Source organism: Carettochelys insculpta, chromosome 2 (genome assembly GCF_033958435.1).
Source record: "Carettochelys insculpta isolate YL-2023 chromosome 2, ASM3395843v1, whole genome shotgun sequence".
Classification (NCBI taxonomy): domain Eukaryota; kingdom Metazoa; phylum Chordata; order Testudines; family Carettochelyidae; genus Carettochelys; species Carettochelys insculpta.
The window spans coordinates 210143254-210167087 of record NC_134138.1 but is presented as its reverse complement, the minus strand read 5'-3'; the positions used below and the strand labels follow the sequence as shown (position 1 = coordinate 210167087).

Here is a 23834-nt window from a genome sequence, read left to right as displayed (position 1 = left end):
CCACGTCCCCCTGTGGGTCCTCTTACCTCCATGAGGACAGCCCCGACGGTGGCCTTGCCGACGCCAAACTGCTGTCCCACGGATCGGTAGCTGTCTGGAGCGGCCAGCTTCCAGACAGCGATGCCGACCCCTTTCTCCACAGGGAGGGCACGCCACATGGCGGTGTCCTGGTGCCTCAGTGTGGGGGTGAGCCACTGGCATAGCTGCATAAATGTCTGCCGGCTCATCCGAAAGTTCCTGAGCCAGCGGTCGTCGTCCCACTCCCCAAGCACCAGCCGCTCCCACCAGTCGGTGCTGGTGGGGTAGCTCCACAGCCGCCAGCGTATGAGGCGGCGGGGGGGTCGGGGTGCTGCAGGGTTGGGGGTTGCGTCCTCCTCCCCTGCGGGCATCTCCTACTCTGTGGCAAGGAGGTGCTCAGCTGCCTCCTGCATGGCACGGAGCAGGGCGATCACTGCTCCTGCAGGGGCAGCTGGGTGGACCTCTGGCTGCTGCTGCTGCTGCTGCTGCTGCTGCTGGGGGTCCATGACTGCGTCGCCCGAGGTATGCGTGCCTATGGCTCTGCAAACCGCATGCTGTGCAGGCTGTGTGTGTCTGGGAGGGGCCCTTTAAGGGAGCAGCTAGCTGTTGCCCCAGAAGCGCTAGTCCACCCTGTGACTCTGTCTGCAGCTGTGCCTGGCACCCTTATTTTGATGTGTGCTACTTTGGCGTGTAGACGTTCCCTCGCTGCGCCTATTTCGATGTGGTGCTGCGCAACGTCGATGTTGAACATCGACATTGCCAGCCCTGGAGGACGTGTAGACGTTATTCATCGAAATAGCCTATTTCGATGTAGGCTTCATGTGTAGACGTAGCTTAGGAGGACAACACTGCACTCTTACACAATGGCTTTGGGTTTTTTAAATTATTCATCTTCAGTGTATTCATGAAAGGATAGAAATGTTACTTCCTAAGCAAAACAAAGGCTGTAACTACGCTACCACCTCCCTTTGAAGGATGGTAATTAGGGTGTTGGGAGTTCACTAATGAAGTGCTGCCCTGCATAGGCAGCACTTCATTTAGCAAGTTCATTTAGCAAATTCCCGCCCCACGCACAACTCCAAAGTTTTAAACTTTGAAGTACCGGCATGCGTCTAGCCGCAGCTCACCCACCGGTACTTCGAAGTGCTGGGGCACCTTCGAAGTCCCCTTACTCCTGAGTAAGTAAGGAGGAGTACTGCTGTAGTAATTACCATCCTTCCTTCAGAGGAAGGTGGTAGTGTAGACACATCCAAAAACTGCATGCTGAGAAGTAGCTGAACTTGTTGCTTTCAGCAAAAGGTTTACAGAGATGAGAGAAAAAATGAAGAAAGAAAAGACAGAAAAGGGAATGAAAAAAGAAGCTAGTGAAAGAAATGGGAAAACAAAATACAGAAGAAAAAGGTGAACAGGATAACCCCATAGGGCCCAATCCAACCCATGTGAAAGTCAATGAAAGTCTAACCATTAACTACAATGGGGGTTGGATCAGACCTGAAGGGAAAAAAGTTGACAAAGCAAACTTTAAACTCTTGTTGGAAATTTTTACACAAAGAGGAACATGTAGTGGGTGAAATCCTGACCACACTGAAATCAGTGTGAGTTTTGCCCCTACCTTGCACTGGTCAGGATTTCACCCATTATATTTAGTTATGAGTTCTGATTCAGATGATGGTGTTCAGAAGTATTATCATCTGACAGTTGAACATTGACCAGTGTGAAATACACTGGTGATTTCAGACCACTTCGTAGAGGGTAAATGTTCAGACTACAAAAAAAGAACTATCACCACAACTGTCATTCTTGCTGGCAGGTTCAACAAAGATGTCAACTAAATGGCTTTGAACTGAGATAGAGCACTATGGGGTTAGTCCTGCTCTTTTGGTTGGTTGTTCCATGTCGTGTGGGATGGAATAAATGGAATACTAGCAACTGCAACTCTCTGGCTGTGTCTACACCACCTCCCCACTTCTAAGGGAGGATGGTAAGTAGGGTGTTGGGAGTTAATTAATGAAGTGCTGCAGTGAATATGCAGCACTTCATTACTCAAATTCCCCCCTGCGGCAACTCCGAAGCATTACACTTTGAAGTGCCAGTTCATATGTAGCCGCAGCTCACCCACCGGTACTTCGAAGTGCGTGGGCAACTTCAAAGTCCCTTTACTCCTCAAAATGTGCCTAGGCAAGTTTGAAGTGTCAGCAGGTGAGTCACAGCTACATGTGAGCCGGCACTTCTAAGTTTAACACTTCAAAGTTGCCACGGGGGGGGGGGGGGGGTAATTTGCATAATGAAGTGCTGCATATGCACCACAGCACTTCATTAATAAACTCCCAACACCCTACTTACCATCCTCCCTTTGAACTATGAAATAGTGTAAACAAGCCCTGTGTGTTCAAGCAATTTCTTCTTAAACTCGGTGACTCCAAATACAAGAATTTGCAAAAATAGAGTAGATTCTGAGATCTAACAGGTTAGCCAGTTTTATTATGCTTCACGTTGACTTTGTATCATGCTAGTTCCTCTATCAAAATTATATAGCTTACAGATATCTAAATATTGTACATCAACGTTATACATTTTTTTAAATTGTAATTTAAAAAAATGAAGTTAGCTTGACAAGATCTGTTGCTTTAAATGCAGGTTGAATAGCATTAATATCATTTTCCTTTAATTTTTTAATAATCAAAGCCAGTAAATGCTCTTCCATTATTTTGCCTTAAATCAGCATTAGGCTGACAAGCCCATAGTTACCTGTTTAACTTCCTGTTTAATGTTATGAAACACCTACATAATGTTAGCCAACTTCCAATCGTCTGGAACTTTCCAAGTGCTCCAAAGCTTACTGAAAATCAACCTTAATGGCTCAGAAAGCTCCTCAGATAGATCTTTTTCAGAACTCTTGGATGCAAATAATCCTGACCTAGTGACTTAAAAAATGTGCAACTGCGTTACCTACTGTTTAGCTGCTTTTGTAATGGGAAGTATTTCATCATCATCATCACGTGACAGGAACGTATCTTTTGGCTTTTCCCTTAATGGTGAACAGAAATATTCCCCTTTGCATTGTTTCTATCATTTTAAATAAGCACGGAGATATACCTATCTCACAGAAGTGGAAGGGACCTCGAGAGGTCATTGAGTGCACTCCCCTGCCCTCACAGCTGAACCTATCATCATCCCTGACTGATTTTTTTTAATCTATTTTGCCAAAAATCCCTAAATGGCTGAGCTTACAAGGACTGAGGTTACAACCCTGGGTTTAGAAAGTCGATGTTCAAACTGACCTACCCCTCCCCCACATTTCATTTAGCAAAGGACTACTTCAGATAATACCTTTTCTAGAATGCCTTTAACGCTACTGGCCAGCAATTCCTCCTTGGGCGCACCTGCAGTAGGATCCTAATTCGAAGTAAAGGGCTAGTTCAAAGTAGCCTGCAGAGCGTCTACACACACTTTTCCTTACTTCAAAGTAAGAGAGGCTGATTTTGAAGTCCTTACTCCGTTCCTGGGAACGCAGTGCCCTACTTTAAAGTTCAACTTGGAAGTAGGGTGTGGGTAGAGCCCATGACAGCTCACTTTGCACAAGACCCTTTGCTGAGGGACCTTGTCAAAGGCTTTCTGGGACTGCACGTCACTTAGGAACCGCCGCAAACAGGGCTGCGCTCCAACTAAAACCGCTGTGCTCATCCTTTAAGCAGCGCACTGTGTTATGGTGGGAGTGGGCTCGCTTGTATTCCACAGAACGAGCCTGTGCCAGTCACGTGATATCCGGCAGCAGCCGCCATGTCAGTTACCGAGGCGGAAGCGCCTCTCGCACTAGACCCACCCTATAAAAAAGTTCCTCACGTCCCTTCTCTGCGTCCTACAACCCTTTGCCAGTTGCGCTATAAGCGGTGTCTTGCACAATCGCTGAGCTGGGGCTGGTTTGATGCTGTCACTCGGTTTTGCCCCGGTCACAATGTTTCGGGGAGGGGCGAAACCATGTGACGCGCCATAAGGCAGCTCCGAGCCGCTCCCGGAACTGAATAGAACATAGAAGCTGTGACGTGGCGGAGGCGGCGGAAGTGCGTGTGTGTGTTTTGGTCCGGCAGGAGGAGGCGGAAGTTGGCAGCGGCGCGGGCGAGACAAGGCAGCGCCCCCACCCCTCACCCCCTGGACCTCGCGGAAAAGCCGCCGCCTCCTCTCACAGCCGTGGGAGCGAGCGAAGCCGCTGCGCCTCTCTCCTTTCCCGCGCGCGGCCTCCCGGCAGCGCCAGGTGAGCAGACAGCGGCGGGCGGCACCGGCCCAGCTCCGCTAGCGAGCGAGGCAGCGGGTGGGGGCTCACGGAGTCCCACAGGAGCCTTGCCCTGACGGCGCCTCCTGTTCGCGCCGCAGGGGCCCGCCGCGAGCGCCGGGAGCGGCTGGTCTATCTCCCCCGCCTCAAAATGGCGCCCCCGAGTCTCCCACTTCCCCATATTTCGGCGGGGCTGGAAGGGGGCGGGGGGAGTCTGCGGTCTCCCCGCTTTTTTTCTTTTCCCCGCAGCCTAATGTGTGACGCTTCCCGCCTCCCCACAGCGGCTGCTGGCGCCAGGCAGCGGCGTGGGAACTGAAACCATGAGAGTGCCTAGCCGCTCTCCCCGTCTCGGGCGGGGCGGGGCAGCGGGGCGAGGCAGGGGGTCATTAGGTACTTAGTGGCCTGCGCGCAGCCCCTCGGGTTGGTGCTGTAAAATGGCCTGTTTTCAGTTCAGGGCAGACTGGTAAAAAGTTAACCTGAAACTTCCGTACGGGAAGGCCTGGCCTAGGAGTGCGTCTGAAATACAAATCCTTGTTCTGCCATGGTTGCCTTGTGCTCTACCTTCCCTCTAAAAAAAGCGTCTGGGTAAAGGAGAAACCGAACGAGTCATGGAATTCTAGGGCTGGAAAGGCTGTCAGGAGGTCACCTAGTCCAGCCTAAAGCAGCATCAATCTTATCTAAATCTTTCTGGCCATGACTATGTCAAGCGGGGACTTTAAAACCTCTAGGAATGGAGATTCCACAGCCTCTCTTGGTAACACATTCCCTTGCTTCACCACCCTTCTGGTGAATTAGGTTTTTCTTAATACCTAGCCTACATCTCTCCCACTGTAATTTCAGACCATTGCTCGTTGTTCTGTCACCATTGAGAACAGTATCTCTCCATCCTCTTTAGAGCCTGCTTTCAGAAAGTTGAAGACTGCTATCAAATCATCCCTCAGTATTCTCTTCTGCAAACTAAATAAACCCAAATCTCTCAGCCTTTCCTCATAGGTCATGTGCTCCAGACTCCTAATCATTTTCATTGTCCTCTGCTCATTGAAAAACATCTACATCTTCCCCAGTGACATGTGAAGCTGTTCAGAAACATCTTGTGATTGGAAGGCTGTTTCAGTTTTTATGGCTGAGGATAGGTGAACCTTTGAGGAGAGGAACAAATACTTAAACTATTTGGCCGTGTCTACACTAGCCAAAAACTTCAAAATGGCCATGCAAACGGCCATCTCAAAGTTTGCCAGTGAAGCACTGAAATACATATTCAGCACCTCATTAGCATGCGGGCGGCTGTGGCACTTCGAAAGTGACGTGGCTCGCTGCTGCACAGCTTGCCCAGACAGGGCTCCTTTTCGAAAGGCCCCCAGCTGCTTCAAAGTCTCCTTATTCCTATGAGCAGATGGGAATAAGGGGACTTCGAAGTAGCCAGGGTCCTTTTGAAAAGGAGCCCCGTCTAGATGAGCCGCGTCACTTTCGAAGTGCCGTGGCTGCCCGCCTGCTAATGGGGTGCTTAATATGTATTTCAGTGCTTCATTGGTAAACTTCGAAATGGCTGTTTGCATGGCCATTTCGAAGTTTTTGGCTAGTGTAGACATAGCAGTTATGTTTTATGAAGTGAGTCCCATTTGAAATTTGCTGGTGATAACTTGGTGTTAGGTGAACAGTAACAGAGAGGTAGCCCTGTTAGTCTGTATTCTAACAAAACAGAACAGTAGTCATGTAACACTTTAAAGACTAACAGAATAATTTATTAGGTGATGAACTGTCCCATGAAAGTTCATCACCTGAAATTATTTTGTTAGTCTTGAAAGTTCTACGTGACTACTGTGTTTTTGAGTTGGGTGACAGTTGTTCCTTTACCTATCCTGACTAAATCACTCAGGAAATTATGAAAACAATCAGTAACTCACATACATCACAGACATAGTCACACCGGGCTTATTATCTTTAATTGGAATGATGTAAATTTTGTAGACTGCTTGTCTGATGGTTCACATGTTTGGTATGTTAATTGGTTGGTGTGTGTTAAACCTTGATATATGAAAAACTTACACGTGCATTGTGATGAGGAAATGTAAATATACTAAATCTGTGAAAGTTGCCAAGTTTTTTTTATTTGTTTTATAGGAATAAGAAAATAGAGCTCTCAGCAGTACAATGAGCAGTTAAATAAAAGCCTTCACTGTTTAAACTATTACGTTTTGTAAACCAGAATTATCTCAAGTATCATTAGTGTAAATAATTTCATATGTTAAGTTATGAACACTCTATGAATGGTATTTCCTCACTCCGAACACAAACTTGCCAGTACAGATAAGCTGAAACTTGGATAATCATTTTATCTGCATTTTGTCTCCAAATTCATAATTGGTATAGAAACAGTTTACTTTTAACTGAAACTTTAATTAAACAAAATGTTGATGTTCTTTGTGACATCTGGCTAATCAGGTCTGCTCATAACTAATTTTTAAACTATGTAACTTATATGATGAAAGATTATGTAATATGAAATCTGAGAAAATGGTATAGATAAAATTAAAACTCTTTTCCCATTGTACCAATCCCTTTGGTATCTACACCAATTTAGAAGAATGCCTCTCATGACTGTAGTAGAGATGGGACTGTTATTGATTGTACCTTTTTAAAGTAGTAGGCCCTAAACTTGCCAACATTTTAACTGGGCTGTGAGTAGTCCTGGAGAACTTGGTTTCCTGGCACGCATGAAATTTAGGATAGGTATAAATATTGGCAAGACTGAGGCTTTAAAAAGAATAATTTCAAATAAAAGATAGTGGCTATGGCATCCTTTTGAGACCTTTCAGAAAACTTTTTTAGTGTGAAATTGTTAAAGTAATTGGAGTTACAGCACCAGTTGCTGAAAATTATAAAAAGTCTAATTTATGTGATATACTAACTGGCTCAGTATTTCACAACAAAGACAAAAGAGCATGTGTTATATGCATTTTGGTATATAAGGCGATTGAAAGGGGGGAAGATAAAACTAGGAGGTGTAAATCCCAGTAGATCATTTGCCATGTACTTTCCCAATATATATGTCTGATCTTTGTACCTCTGCTGGCATACTTAGTGTGACCTCAAAAAAAAATCAGACAGTAGAGATGGAAAAGATCTGTTAAACCATCATGCATACCTACTATAATTCAGAAGGGCTCTTTTAAAGTATTTTCCCACTGCTTGTTTTTTTAAGATACAAGATTGAGAAAATGCAAAGTGCTTCATAACCTTTCCCAGGTGGAGAACTCTATTAGGGTAAAATGGGAGAACTAAATAAAATGTTTAGGGAACAATTAGTTTCATAAAGTAATTCATCCAGTTCTTTTCTTTTATAGTCTTTGCATCTTCTTAATGTTCATTTTTATTTGAAATCTTGAATTCAGATCAAAAGCTTATGCTGTTGAAACACAGACCAAATTTTACAGCTTATTTATGATCAGCCTTAAAAATTAACTTTTTAATAGTAAAGTTAAAACAAGATTTATGAGTTTCCAGTTCTTCAGCTAGCTTTACTGCATAGCCCATTTCTATATATGCCCCTCCATTTTGGAAGGGGCATGTTAATGAGGCACAGACATGCATATTCAGCGCCTTGTTAGTATAATAGCCACCAGTTGTGCTTCGAAAGTGCTACTTTTGAAATGTAGACTAGCTGTATAGATGTGGGCGCTTCAAAATAAGCATCACATCTCAAAATTCCAAACGAATTGTGAATAAGGGAATTTCAATGTCTGGGGTTTATTTAGAAGCGCCCACATCAATACAGCCAGTTAGTGTTTTGAAAATAGTACTTTTGAAGTGCAGCTGGCCAATAATTATGCTAATGAGGTGCTAAATATGCATGCCATTGCCTCAACAACCTGTTTTGAAGTGCCTCATTAACATGCCCCTTCTGAAAGGGAGGAGCATCTGGAGACATGGCCCACATGTTACCTAAAACTCACCTGTAAAATGAAAAGCTTACTCAGAAGACAGATTTTTTTTTTTGTAAAAGAAACATCAATTGTTTGCATTGCTGAAGTGCCTAGGATCTGCACATGGGAAATCATTACCAAGAGGGCATGATTAGAAATAGCTGCTGCTACTAAAATGAATGTATGGAGTTTATCGAAAAGCATCTTTATAGAAAGCTGAATTTATTCATTGTGTGCTTAGTATACCTGAGCAAGGCTTCTTGCCTCTTCCACAATTATCTTCATACATCACACTTCCTCTGGTTCCCAAAACTAGTATTGTACATATTATTTAAGAAGTGGTGAACAACTATGGCCTGAATCTCAAGAGAGATCTTGCTGAACAGGGAAATTGAAGGGTTTTTTTGTTTTTGTGTGTTTTTCTTTTTTTAATTCCATTTAGATGGTGAAAGAAATATATAGCTCTATACAAAGATTTGGTGATGGTTTTTCATTAACCGTGTCAAGTAGTTTTTTTTTTACCAGTCTGAAAAATATTAACACTTCATGTTTGACTTTTAAGGTGGGTATGTGAAAGGAATACTAACTATTGGAACCGCATACTAGCAGTAAATGAGGAAATACAGAAATGGAAACTCTGACCCTCTGTTCCGTGAAATATGAGGGTTTCTATCTAAATCTAAGGAGAGTGAAGATGCTATTGCTCTGCAACCTGAAAAACAACCAGATAGGAATTAAAATGTTTAGTTTTTCAGGCTGAAAATTATTAAGGCTATGTCTAGATTAGTAATTTATCAATCGTTTTTGTCAGAAAATCGAATGCTTAGGTTCAATCTTTCAGGGAACTGTTTTGCACATGTATGAAACGGCTCATTCTGGGCTCAATGTCGAACTCGGAACTCCTTGCAAGCCACAAGGATTAAGGAATGTTGGCAGGAGGATCACACACGTCGACGTTCTGCAGCGAAGTGACCAGTGTTGATGTCTGCAAAATTGATCTTAGGTACAAAATTGGCGTACCTAAAATTTCATGGCAGCCATTGACATTCCCTTAGGTGCAGACATAGCCTCAGATAAGAGAGTCAAAGGGATAGCCACAGCCATGGAAGAGGAAATTGAGCAGATGGTTGCTGAAGGAGAACAGTAAGAAGTGGAATATGCAGGAGATGCTGAAGTTGGTCCAAAAGAAGAAAGCATTGAAGATCAGAAGGGGTGTTTCTGAGAGGACAGAACAGCAATATAGAGTGAAAGGCAAAAAGGCAAGGAAAGTGGCCTGAATAGATAAGGCAAAATGATTAGATGAGCAATATGAAGATAGAGAGAGCTATCACAGTGAGTATAAGATCAGGGAGTTATATAAGATGACCAGGAGTATTAATAGGAAGTGGCAGCTGAAGCAGATGATCAAAGATGAGAATGATGAGGTGCTCATGAACAAGGAGAAGGTTGTACAGGAATCAATGAGATATTGCACTCATCAAAGCATAGTTGGACCTGAACGTCTCAGACTGATCGAAGAACTGAAAGAGATACTGCTGCTGAGCATCAAGAGTGAGACTGATACTTTGAAGGAGGAAGTAGAAAGAGCAATGAAATGACTAGAAAAAAAGAGTCTTGGAAATAAGATCGTGGTAGTGATGATCAAATACAGTGGAGACAGTAGCTGTGTGTACACTAGCCCAGACTTCAAAATGGCCATGCAAATGGTCATTTCGAAGTTTACTAATGAAGTGCTGAAATACGTATTTGGCACCTTATTAGAATGCCGGCAGCTGCGGCACTTTGAAATTGACATGGCTCGTGCAGACGGGGCTCCTTTTCGAAAGGACCCTGGCAACTTCAAAGTCCCCTTATTCCTATCTGCTGTTAGGAATAAGGGGATTTCGAAGTTGCCAGTGTCCTTTCGAAAAGGAGCTGCGCGACGGCGAGCCATGTCAATTTCAAAGTGCTGCGGCTGCTGGCATTCTAATGAGGTGCTGAATACGTATTTCAGCACTTCATTAGTAAACTTCGAAATGGCCATTTCAAAGTTTTGGGCTAGTGTAGATGTAGCCAGTATGATTCAGGAAATACACAGGCTACATAATATAGCATGGAAAGAAGGGAAGGCACCTAAGGAATAGATCTGTGCTAGTGACAATACACAAAGGAAGTGCATTGGAGTGCAAGAACTACAGAACGATTGCCCTAAGAAGTCATGTAGGGAAGATACTGATGATGATCCTGGGAGAGACTGAGATTGCAGATAGAAGAACATCTAGCGGATAAGCAAGCGGGATTCAGGAAAGATAGAAGTACAGTACAGGAGATATTGGCACTAAGATTGATAGTGAAGAAAGCTCGATGAAAGAACAAGGACACCTACAATTGCTTCGTTGATTTTTCAGAAGGCATTTGACAGTATAGATTATAAAGTGACTTGGGTGGCGTTGGAGTTGCACAGAGTGCGTACCAGACTGATATGATTGTTTATGGATATTAATAATGTAGTGGCAGAGGTGAGAACATTCAAGGAGCTGGGAAGCTGTTTTAGAATGAGCAGAGGTATGAGACAAGGAGATCCGATATCACTGAATATCTTCATCTAGAAAGAGTGATGGACAGGATCAAGGAAGAAGTAGAAGGGATATCGGTGCACAGGATGAGAATTGGCAACTTGAAGTTTGTGGATGGTGGAGGAAGAAACTAGCAAGAACAGTGCAGATACTAAATGAGGAAGGAAAGTGGTATGGACTGATTATAAACATCGATAATGAAGACCATGGTATTTGGAGATAAGGAAATGAGAAGGAAGATCAGTGTAGATAGCATTGAACTAGAGAACGTACAGAAGTTCACATATCTGGGAAGCAACATGATCTATGATCTAAACTGTAAGAAGTAAATAGTTACAAGGATAGCAAAGCAAGAACAAGTTTGTAGGTGGTAAGATCTGGAAAAGCAAATTGATTAGCTTAGGAACAAGGCCGAGAATCTTGAAAACGTGTATTCAGCAGCATGTTTTAGGGCTAAAAGATGTGGGTGATAAGGAAAGGTTTGAAGTGAAGGATATTGGCATTTGAGAGGAGCTGTTGTAGAAAGATCCTGAGAATAGGATGAATGCAGAAGGTCACTAATGAGGAATTTTATTTAGTAAAATACAGCCGAAAGAGAACCTACTGCAGAAGGTTATACAGTGGAAGTTATAGCTATTTGAGCATATCTGCAGAATGAACAACAAGCGAAAAGTCTGTTATGCCAAATACCAGGGTCTTGATGTTTCAAATAGAGGCAGGTTTCACAGAGAATGGGTAGATGATATAGTAGGCTGGTGAGGGGCTAGTCTACAGAAATTAAGCCACTCCACACTAGAAAGGACAGCTGGATGGAAATAGTGAGGGAGGCCCGTTTTTGTTGACAAAACCCTCTGGTGTAGACATAGCCTAACAGTCCTCATGGGCATAGGAGTAGTGGGTTTTATTTTATTAAATGTGTTGGCATAAGCTGGCAGTTGGGGAACCTTTCTGTCTTCTGGAAAATAATTACTAAATGCTGGAAATGTACCAAATGCAGCAGCTGAAACCCAATCTGCAGTATTTAGAAAAATTTCTTTGGAACAAGCCTTAAATTATAGCAGCATAAAGTGTCGCTAGAAGTTTTAATGCTGTCTGCTGGCTTGTTTTGAAGTTGCTGGAGTTCCCCATGACTTGGAAGTATTTTGAGCCCCCTTCGAAGACATCTATTTGGTGACTTTTGTTTTTTGTTCTTGCATCATTCTTTTCTTCCATTGTCATGAGTGAGGACTACGAAAGTATTTCTAACAGTTCTGTATTTTTACTAGATTGGACATTCCTGCCAACAATTTTCTGTGATACTGCCTTGATAGCCTGTTTCAGCTAGGACTCAAACACTGGTTGGAATTTGACAGGGGCTCTATAAAGATCAATTATTCCTCTGAAAGGCCATTTTGAATGAGATAACTACCTGTGGAGTTTTTTTATGTGGGGTTAATTACCTGTGGAGTAACATCTGAGGCCCTTCCACACCTACATTCACAGATTACATCCTTTTCCCGCTACACAGGATGTAGCAGAGTTGTAGTGAGCAAGTCCTGAGTGGTGAAGTAAGAGATGTAAAATTGACGAGTAACCATGTAAAATTGAAGAGTAACCTCATGACCCACACTTACTTGGGCCTGACCCTTACTTGGGCCTAAAATGATGCTACACAGTGCAGAATATATTGCAGGATTGAAAAGCAGCATGCATCTCAGGAGTTTAAAAAAAATACTCTAATTGTCTAACTTACTTACTGAACTGTACTACAATGAAAACTAGAGCAATATGTCCAAAAGAGAAGTCTTAATTGAGGCATTACATTATTCAAACTTTTCTAAACTGCGAGTAAGAATCCTATATCTGTCTTTTTAACTAAAGATGAGAACTAAGTATCATCAGTATGGTGACTCCACCCTGTGGTTTAATTTGTTTTATAAATGACTTCTGTGGCACTATTTTACAGTGTAGCTGTGGAGTGATTAAATATGCTAATTTCATCCAGTGTTACAAGTTACTTAAGTCTTCCAGATACATTACTTGTACGTCATGCTGTTGAAACAAAGCAATACCTGTCCCTACCTGATACACTGTTCATTCACGATTTTTAATTCTCTTTAAGGAAGAGAAATTGTCAAATTGCTTTTAAATTCCTAGTTCTGTTGCTTTCTCATGAGTAAGACCACAAGTGCATTTTAGGTTAACAGAACAGTTCCTCTTCAGGTGAATTCACTTAAATTAATAACGTGATACAGCTTTCTTGATCTAAATGTGTTATTTTGGTACGTAGTTTATGGTGATACTGAAGTTACTGTGTTTTGGTTTTTGTCTTGTGGCAGAAGTTGGGTCTCAGTGTGGGTAGGTTCTATCCCTCCTGAGTTATTTGTGAATAGTATGTTTATACAGTCTGCCTGAGTGAGCATCCCATTATGAATCAGCAGACTTGGGCTTGTGGAGCTAATGTTCCAAAAATAACTGTGTAGACAATGTACCAAGGATGTGGCATGGACTCTGAAGCCCACCCCACTTCCGCAGGCTTCAGAGCCTGTGCTGCAGCTCAAGCACAACATCTATGTGCTATATAAGCCACTAATTTTTTTTTAGCATGCTAGCACAAATCCGACAAACTTGAGTCTTTTGAACTGCACTGGGATGCTTGCTTCTGTGGGCTGTGTAGACATGCCTTGGAATAACACAAGAAGCAATATGTTTCATTCTGGGTGGGTTGCACTATCCAGTACCCTTTTTTGATTCACTCATGAGTGACTTAGAGTTGACCATGTGACAATTACTACAATACAGGTCTCTCTATGAAGGATTAGGATGTTTTGGCACAAAGATCTTTAGTGAGCTGTGCTAGGTAGATGCAGCCCTTTGAGAAAGGAGCAACATTATGAGAAAGTGACAAATTTATCATAAAAGCTTTCAGATATTGATCCATGTAAAGGATCAGAATTAACATTCCACTCAGTCTTGCTGCCTGGTCTGGGATCACTGTGGAAGGAATATCCGTGTTCATCATCTGTGTTAGTTGAGGTATGTTGTCATTGAGTCTTGTATGTTTTCATGGATGTAAGGTAGGTGTAATACGAAGCAAGGGTAAAACTGGTGATACAGATTTTTTTGAAAGCATCTGCCAGCAGACTAGATCTTTTTAGTCATAATGTGACTTTAAATCTACAAAACAGAAGTTATAAAGCTAAGTGACAGCTAAACATGAGTAGTATTTAGCATGAGGTGGATGGGTAGTGAAATAGAAGGGTCAGAAATGCTAATGGATATAGAACTTGGCCACTGGTTTGAACCTGGGTCAGGTTGGTAATGACTGAAATGTTGCTGGATTCAAATATATTTGCTTTACTTTAGGTCAGGGGTTATCAAACTTAATTGCATTGCTATGCCCTTCTGACAACAAAAATTGTTAACATAACCCTGGGTGAGGGTATGAAGTCTGAGGCCCCCCATCCTGGGCTGAAGTCCTCATGCCCTAGCAAGTCAGTGGTCAGCCCTGGCAACCTCATTAAAATGGGGTTGCAATCCACTTTGAGGTTCTGAACCATAGTTTGAGAACTGCTGCATTAGACAAACATAGCCTTATGCAGGATGGATTGCTTTACATTACCAAAAGAAATAACTGATTTAAATCAAGTTACAAAAAAGCTAAGACTGACCGTGCTTAGAGTGCACTTAATTTTGGAGTAAGCCCTATTGAACTCACCAGCACTTCTGTTTTTTTTTTTTTGTTTTTTTTTGGGGGGGGGGGCGGGGGGCAAATGTTCCCTTGAGACAGCTGAGTTATGCTGAAGTAAAATAGGTAATAGACTTAACAGCATCATCATTAATCTGTGGCCATCATGTTCCAAAATAAGGGGCATACATTATGCAATGTAAAATAACACTTAGTGGCAATTGGCAACTCTAAATTTCTCTTCACTGAAGCTTTCTGTGCTGTATACTTGGGGTAATAAAATTCTAAATCTAGTTAACTGTTTAAACAAGTCAAAAGGATTAGCTAAGCTAAACTTCTTTTTTTTTCCCCCCCAACAACATTCAGGGCTTTTTTTCTGGCATTACATGATGGTACTGTGTACTGGTACCTCCTCATCAGGGTTCAGCACCCCAGCTGGCTCCCAGACATGGAGCTGCCAGAGGCCCCAACCTCCAGCCCTGTAGCAGTGCCAGGCTGGGAGCTGGAGCCCCCGCAACAGCGTGGGGGCCAGAGGCTGCCATGGGGTGGGAACCAGAGCCACTGCACCCTGCAGCAGACCGGGACTGGGAGACAGAGCCCCCACTGCCCCTTTGCCAGCCTCATCTGTGGGAACCCAGTCGGAGAGGTAGGTGAGGGTGGTGACTAGGAACATCCAATACAGGAAACAACTTGGGAATGTGCAGGTTGAACCTCTCTAGTCAAGCACGCTTGGAGCAAGGCTGGTGCCAAATGAGTGAATTTGCTGGACCACAAGAGGTCGATATTGTCTAGCAGCATTACCAACACTTTCACTGCTTATTGGGCTCTTAAGACATTTGGGGTAAAACAGGGCTAAACAACAGTGTATATTACAGATTGTCAGGACTGGTGGCTACAATCAATCTTTATGGGACCCTGGGGAGCTAGGCCACACCCATGAGAAGTGGTCATCCAGCTAACTAAGTTTATGATGGATTACAGTTGTTACTGGATGAAAATGTGCCATACTAGAGAGCTTCAAGCTGTACTTGTCAAATCACACTTACACAAAAAGGCAGAGAGAGAATCTTTAAGAATGATGAATTGCAATGTGAATAATTTAAGTTACTAACCAGCTGGTCCACTCAGCCCTACCTACATCTTTTTCCAATACAGTAAACTCTTGTAATTTGCATTAATGCGAGTTAAGCACAACTCAAAGTTGCTCTGTGGCTGTCTGCCCACCAGGCTCCCCCAGCTGGGGGAAGCCAGGTAGGCAGAGAGCTGCTGCCACCCCTGGCGGAAGCCAGGGAGAAATCGCTACTGCCTGGCTCCCCACTCACCACCACTCTGGGAGCCAGAAAGCTGAGCAGCCAAAGGGGGCTGGTCAGTTTCCCAGCTGCCACCTGGTTCCTGTCTCCCCCAACTTTTGTGAAATTTGAATTATGAGGAATGCAACCCAAGCCCCGTGTAACTCAGGGATCTACTGTAAGCAGTTTTCCTCATGCTGTTTCATTCTGGCAAGTAGGTTGTGCGTCTTCTGCTTGCATTTGACACATTTTCCATTTTTACCCAGGGAATGAATTTCTTCAAAGTAGACTAGAGAGTCTCTTGTGCCAGAAACCATAACAGTTTTTCTCTGCTGTAAGTGTGGGGGAAATAAAGGAAGCTCTGTCTGTGTGTGCACTGAATAATGTCTTCCTTTTTCTTTCCATCCTCCACCATTCTTTTCTTTACTGCCTCCATTCTTTCCTATGGATTGTGTCTGTCTTCAAGGCAATGTCTTATCTCAGAGCTGGAAGGGATCATGAGATGATATTACATCCAGTCCCCTGCCCTCTTGGTAGGACTAACCACTATCTACTTGCTGCAGACCCCTTAATGGCCTCATCAAGCATTGAGCTCACAAACCTGGGTTTACAAGGCCAATACCTAACTTTTTTTCCATGTTTGGCCAACATCCACATGCCTGTAAGCACAGAACAAAAACAATTCTATTGAGCTTTATTTAATCTTTCTTTGCACGTTACCTTTTATTCTGCTGAGAAACAGAAATTGTAACCCTAGACCTTTCAAAAAGCAAGAGCTAGTAGGTAGGCTGGACAAACTAGAGTTGTTAATTTTTCATGAGACTAAGTGTATATGTAGCATGTTTGTAGTGAAATTTAATTAAAACTTATTTTTGTGTGAGAAGTTTAGTATTATTGATTTTTAAAAATCAGATTTAAATAAAATACAGTGTCTGTTTTTATCCACTCTGGCCTTAGTGTCAGTTTAGTACTCTTTTTGTGTGCATATGTTAAGACTATATCTGCACTAAAAGTAAATAGTGTCTTCACATGTTAAAAAATTTGGCAAACTGTAACTTTGTTGTTAACACTAAACAAAGGAATACTCTCCTACCTGACGAGAGAAAGATCTGTGCTGGCCACTCCAATCTCCGACGTGATCATATGACATTCACTTCTAGAATGGAGTTGGGAAGATCTAGCCTATGTGTTGCACAATTGCAGCGAGTGCATTATCTTCTGGGAAAAATGCTGCTTAGTCTAAGCTGTAAAAGTGGTTGAAAAGAGCAAATTTTATTAAACTTCCTTTAAATTGTTAAATTAAAAAAATTGAAGTGAAACTAGTTATTAAAAATGTTCTGGACACTAAAGAACTCCATCAGGAAATTAGATAAAATACTAGCAGAGGCAGTGCAACCTACTCGACACTGCTGATCCAGCATGTTTTGATTTTTGTCTGACATGACCACTTCCAAGTTGATTGTCTTGTCTCTGATCATTGACCCATGTACATTTTAGCTGAGTTTTGTACTATGTGAACATCTGTATGCAACATCTCAGCTGAGATTAACCATTCATTTTATATAAAACCCCAGTTACCAAATGTTGATGTTTGAGGTTTGCTCTGTAAAGGTGAAAGGCTCCATATCATATTACCAGTCCCTAAACTCCTCCAGGCAGGTACATTAGAATCAGAAAAGCTGTTCAAACCAGGGGTCATATTCACTTTCAAATGTATGCTTTTCTATCTGAAGAAATTGCATTTTACATTTTACGTATATTATAGGAATAAACTGTCATAAATTGACTTTTGAAGTATTAGTGTAATTGTTTTCCAATACAGTAATTCTTCATCCTAATTAAGCCCTTCTATTTGTTTTTACTAATTCTAAATTGAGCAGTCAGTTTTTTGGCATCAGCGCAATCATAAAAGAGGAAGTTCTGATTATTAAGTTCTTAAAATGATAGAAAATGGAATAGAAATATGAAGGTCTGTATCTGTTGCATTCTCAAATCTTAGCCTGAGATATACAATGCAAACTGAAATCTCGTAGGCTGTGGCTACATTAGCCCCCACCTTTCGAAAGGGGTGTGCTAATAAGCCACTTTCTCATATGCTAATGAGGTGCTATCATGAATATGCAGTACCTCATTAGCATAATGGCAGCCATGCGTGTTTTGAAAGTGCTGCTTTCGAAATGCACACCGCTTGTGTAGAGGGGGGTCTTTCAAAAGGGCCCCCAGATTTCGAAAGCCCTTTCTTTCCAAAACCTTTCTAAAGGTAGGGGCTGGTGTAGCCATGGCTATAGGGAATGCATAAAATGCATGGTAATAGATGAGAAAATGAAAGTAGCTAGTATTTTTTGTATCCCGTTTGAAATCTGACAAGGGAAAAGCCTAATTTAGAATATCCCAACTACCCCTCTGCTGGAGATAGTTCTTTTAAGGTTACTCAGGTATACATCGAAAATCTGTAGTAGTTTAATATAAATGACAAAGATTTAAGCGATACTGTGTAATAAAAGTATCTTGTAGCTGTGCTGGTACAACCACTGGCTTATTTTACCAAAAATAAAATGAGCTTTATGCACAGAAGCTGATTACCTTATCAATAAAATAGTTATTCTTTAAGGTGCTACAGTACTGCTTGTTTTAAAACCCTGAAAACTATTCCAAGAAAGCCCTAGATCCTTAACTTGGATAATTGTTACTAGAATTAGTTTCACATAATTATGTTACACTTGTGAGCTGTAAGAGATTTGTCTTGCTCTAGTAATTTACGTAGTACTGACTCTAATAACGTATACTATCTTTTTGATAAACAGGTTGCTGCAATCTATAAGAAAATTCAGCATCACATCCTGGAATTCTTTTCTCTCAAGAACTTGAAACAAGGGACTTCTTTCTAACTTAGACATGGCTAATCGAGGTGCAACAAGACCCAATGGGCCAAATGCTGGGAATAAAATTTGCCAGTTCAAACTAGTACTTCTGGGGGAGTCTGCAGTTGGCAAATCCAGTTTGGTTCTTCGTTTTGTAAAAGGCCAGTTTCATGAGTTTCAAGAGAGCACCATTGGAGGTAAGGAGAAAGTAGTACTTTTTTCTTTTGCTTTGTGTTGTATATAAACTCTCTTTTTGTTGGTGAATGTCTTCGTAAGTGTAATGTGATGCCCTGTGGTGGGATCTTAAAGCGTCAGTCTCTACTGCCTGAACTGAAGTATTAGTGCTGTTGTTTCAAGGCTGTTGCAGACCTGTGAACCGATGTGTGCTGCCCAATGGGGGCAGAGTGACACAAAGTAAGTTTGGGCAATCTCTCTTTTTTTTTTTTTTTTTTTTTTTTTTTTTAAACTGGAGCTGGTATCCAATAATTCTTGAAGATGATATAGCTGTTCTAACAGTTCTCATGACTACTGCGTGCAGTTAAGCTACTTAGCAAGATATAGAACATTGGTTTGCTATACAGCAAAACATAAAAGTTTCTTATTGTGGTCATTCAAACAGCCTGACTTTGACTGTGAAGGAAGATGCTTGCATGTGCACTTTTTTCTGTAGGTTTTTGTGTGCTTTTTTTTTTCCCCCTATGCCACTAACTGACTGCAGGTGAATCAGGCTCTTGATTATAGATGGGGCAATGAGGATTTTATAGTAGTGTGAGTGATTTTACTTTTCCCCATGAGGCAGTTTTTTTTTTGTTTTTTTTTTTTTGTGTAATACCTACTAATGAAGCAGCTGCTTATGCTCTTCAAAGTATACTCCTCTTTTGGATGAATCTGAACAAGTCCTTCCAAGACTGAAGTGATTTCCACAATTTTTCTTTGCACATAGAGGAATATATGCTGTGCCCTCAGGTCTGTCATATTTCTGTAGTATGCCCTGTCCCTCCTGCTCCCTTGTGTGAATCTCATCTGCAATTTAATACTTCTGTGAACACATTGGGTTTAACATGCACATTGGCTACGTCTACACTAGCCCCAAACTTTGAAATGGCCACGCAAATGGCCATTTCGAAGTTTACTAATGAAGCGCTGAAATGCATATTCAGCGCTTCATTAGCATGCGGGCCGCCGTGGCGCTTCAAAATTGACGCGGCTCGCCGCCGCGCTGCTCATCCCAATGGGGCTCCTTTTTGAAAGGACCCCGCCTACTTCCAAGTCCCCTTATTCCCATCAACTCATGGGAATAAGGGGACTTGGAAGTAGGCGGGGTCCTTTCGAAAAGGAGCCCCGTCGGGATGAGCTGTGTGGCGGCAAGCCGCGTCAATTTCGAAGCGCCGCGGCCGCCCGCATGCTACTGAAGCGCTGAATATGCATTTCAGCGCTTCATTAGTAAACTTCGAAATGGCCATTTGCGTGGCCATTTCAAAGTTTGGGGCTAGTATAGACACAGCCATTAAAAGGGAATCTTTTTCTAAATTTAAAGACTGAGTTGAAAGAGGTAGAAAATTCCAAATTAAATCTTTTTATATTAGGTTATTGCTTTGTGTTAAGTTAGAGTAGGTTCTGTGGATCTGAAAATTCTTATTTCTTATCTCATTAGTACTCTGACATAAGTGGGTGAGTTGTTTTTCTGTTCCAGCAGTCTGGTATGTTTTCACTGATGTGTATTTCTGGCACTGGATGCATCTAGAATTGCTGATGTGAAAGACTTTGCATATTAAACAATTAACTTAGTTGTTTGCTTTTTGGTGTTTGTAACAAAATGTCCCAAGGACAGTTACACAGAAACAAATTCTACTTCATGTACACACACCCCCTTCTCTAATCCCCATCCTGTTATATGTTTAGAATTCAGTGCTCTCTGAATCTTGTTCCACTTTCACATTTACCCTGCTGGGTTTCAGTTTTACGCACCTAATGAGTGAAGAACACTTGAAGACAGCATTGCTATTATGAATGAGAAGTTACCAAAGGGCAAATTGAGATACTAAATACTGGATATAAACATATGCTTCTTGATGGTATGAAGTAAAGGAGGAAAAATACAAACTTTACGTAGTTTAGCTAGGATGTTACTAGATGTAAGTGTCAGGATTCAAAAACATGTTTTTCTTTGCAGAAAATAGCCTGTAACTGTTAAGTTTTCTTTTTAAGTACAGAAAGGTCCTTAAGCAAAAGGGGAGCTTATGTGCACTGTGACATACTGTGCTTGTAAAATAAAATGCTGTTAGATGGAAAATGCAGAAAGAGTGGTGCTGTTATGTAGGAGACTTAATTCAAAATCAGCCTTAAACCTTTCTCTCCTGTCTACGGCAGCAAGGCCTGTGAGTTAGGAGGCAGTATCTTGAGATTATCATTCTTTTTACAGATAAACTGAGTTGTCTTAACTGTGGCATTTGAGGCAGATTTCTTTTGCCTGGCCATAGAAGATGCAAGAAGCTTGCTGGCATTTTCACAATGGCTTAGGATTCCTTGATACTTTAGTAGAAGACCTGAAGCATGGCTTGGGCTGTCCAGTCAGCAGGCTTGGGCTATAGGGCTGTAAAATTGCAGTGTTAGACATTTGGGCTCTGAGCCTTCACAACAGGGATGGTCTTAGAACCAGAGTACTAGCCTGACTCTAGATGTCTGCTCTGCATTCACATAGTACCACAAACCAAAGTAAGTTGGCATGGACTCAGGCTTGGTGTTGTGCGTTTTTAGTGCAGTATAGATAGACCCTTAATGGGCCCTGTAACCATTCTCACCCCTGCAACAAGACAATTATATGGTAAAGGAAGAAAAGTGCTTGCTCTGCCAGCTTCCCAAATGCAGCCCCTAATTCATTGAGCATTGACATATGAATTGTTTAGCTGGGATACATTTCTGAAGAAAACTATACCAAAAGATGACAACTTCCGCCAACTTCACTTCTTGCTTTCTGTGAGGTAGATAGTGTCTTGTTCTGGGAAGGTTAAGCAAAGGCTCTTATATAGGACTCTACACATGACAGTCTAAAGATTCAGTATATTGCTGGGAACCCATGCTTTCGGTGTACAATGTGTCCTGGGGTGTAGAGGAGCTATCGAGATGAGTTTGTCATGTCAGCTCTTTGAGGCCTCATACTGTTGTTGATGTACTTTCCTTTCTTTTGCATTTTACCACCCCCAAAATATGCTGCTAGGCAAAATGTTTTGGAAGGGAGCAGAGGAAGCCCATGCCATGTTAAGATAACTAGGTACTCAAGGTTTAGTTATGAACTGACTGTTTTACCCCCGAACATTGTGCTTAAACCGTTCATAGTTTTAGCTATGTTTTTGGAATTATGGCATTTTTTTTTTCTGTTCATGGGGTGGGAGAGGTGTGTAATGGAAAAGACTGTATTGGGAGCCTCAGAATGTGCTTTATGCAATGTTAAGTCTATCATGCTGATGTGTCCTGATATTTTGAGAGATTTCCAAACGTGATAAAGCCAAAGTAAAGGCCAAAAGATTAATTGAATACAATACAAAATAAAAAGGTTTAAAAAACAGAAAAGCTAGATACCAGTCTTAATCTGATATGGGGAGGCTTCCGTGTCTGAACCTTCTGAGAAATCCTTGGCCTTGTAAACTAATTCTTTGCCAGTTCCTGGTGTTGAAGTGGGGTTCTCTCTTGGCACCTCTTTCATGCCTAGAATTAAGAATTTAACATTCTAATCTAATCAAGAAAATGTAATTTTGAAGTTAGTGACCCTTTGAAGATTATTTTAAACTTGAAGTTTACATCCGCTTTACAGCCTTTCGGGGTATGACAAACTTGCTTTTTGATATACCAGTACCTTCAACTGCAGTTGAAATTGGTGCAGCTCTTCCTCAGCATGTAAACAAGTGATGCTATTACAGCTCAGAAGTGTGAAGTCTTTTTTTTAATGTGAAAAATCTGTCTAATGCCCTTCTTACAAGAGAAGATTTAAGAGGTTTTTTTATTTCTAGTTCCAGATGTCTGGACTAAGCCACATTGTATCATATGCAGTTTTCAGAATCAGATACAGCTGTATATTGCAATGTAAAGAATAATACAAAACTGTATTTTGGGCTGAACTAATGGCATACAGTATGATAGAATATATCATGTTGGTCTTTCATGCCTTTAAAAGTGTTTGATTCTGACACATTAGAAGACTTAGTGCTGATTGATTTGTGGCAACTCCATTTCAGTATTACCAAACTAAAGTTTACATGTGGGATTTTCTTCCCGTACCAATTGTCCTTTCATGTCTTAATTACCACAAAGGGAGGCAGCTGGAGCAGTATGAGGCTGCTCCTAATATCCCTTTCCAAATCTATTGTATTTTACCAACTGTTGATGCACTCTGCTAAGGGAAATTCAGATGTATAGCTGTGTGTACATACTTTAATATAAAAGTGCATAAAACATAGGTAAAGATCCGTTAGTTTCATCGTCTTTATCTCTTTTTGTAGCTGCTTTTCTAACCCAGACTGTGTGTCTTGATGACACAACAGTAAAGTTTGAAATCTGGGATACAGCTGGTCAAGAGCGATACCACAGTTTAGCACCAATGTACTACAGAGGAGCACAAGCAGCTATAGTTGTATACGACATTACAAATGAGGTATGTACAATGCAGAGAGAAGGGGGGCATCTGTGGGTTAAAGGAATGAGCAAGAGAGTTCAAAGGTTTATTCCTTTTCCTGATTGTTCCACTGATTTACGTGAATTTGAGCAGGTAACTTAATATTTTATTTTCTATTATTATTATTATTATTATTATTAACCGAAAACATCAATCTGAAAAGGTAGCAAAAAGCACTTTTTTTTATTGTGCATTTGACAGCACTTAGTGTCTTTACTGTTCTATAAATTGTACGTCAGTTACTTCTGTTTGACACTTTCATACAACTAGGCAAATGTGGTGGTTTTTTTAAAAAACCAGTCTGAGGAGAGGACTTGGCAGGCTTAGTTCTCCAAACTGCTTTTATCTTTTAAAGAAGAGGAGTGAGGCTTCATAATACTCTGCAAACACCCTTCTTAGATACAGAGTGCATACAAATAATATTTGTAGCTGTGTGACCATAACAGTTCCTTGATGCAAAATGTGCTTTGTAGTTCCCCCCGCATGAGCTACACCAATGACAGAGAAATCAAAGAATATTTTTTCTAATTTCTTTTCGTCATCATCTTTCAGGTCCTTCAGAATGCTTTTACCTATGGTAAA

The 23834-nt window shown here is 41.6% G+C and overlaps 1 protein-coding gene across 1 annotated transcript in view; it reads left to right on the top strand.

The window, feature by feature from the left end:
- The first annotated feature begins 4078 nt into the window (after positions 1 to 4078).
- The window catches only part of RAB5A (RAB5A, member RAS oncogene family), a 33392-nt gene continuing 13636 nt past the window's right edge, over positions 4079 to 23834 (top strand). The window contains exons 1-3 of the mRNA XM_074984489.1: positions 4079 to 4270; positions 18527 to 18780; positions 23080 to 23231. Coding sequence (XP_074840590.1) covers positions 18618 to 18780; positions 23080 to 23231 — 315 coding nt within the window. The 5' untranslated portion in view covers positions 4079 to 4270; positions 18527 to 18617. The remainder of the gene's footprint in view (positions 4271 to 18526; positions 18781 to 23079; positions 23232 to 23834) is intronic.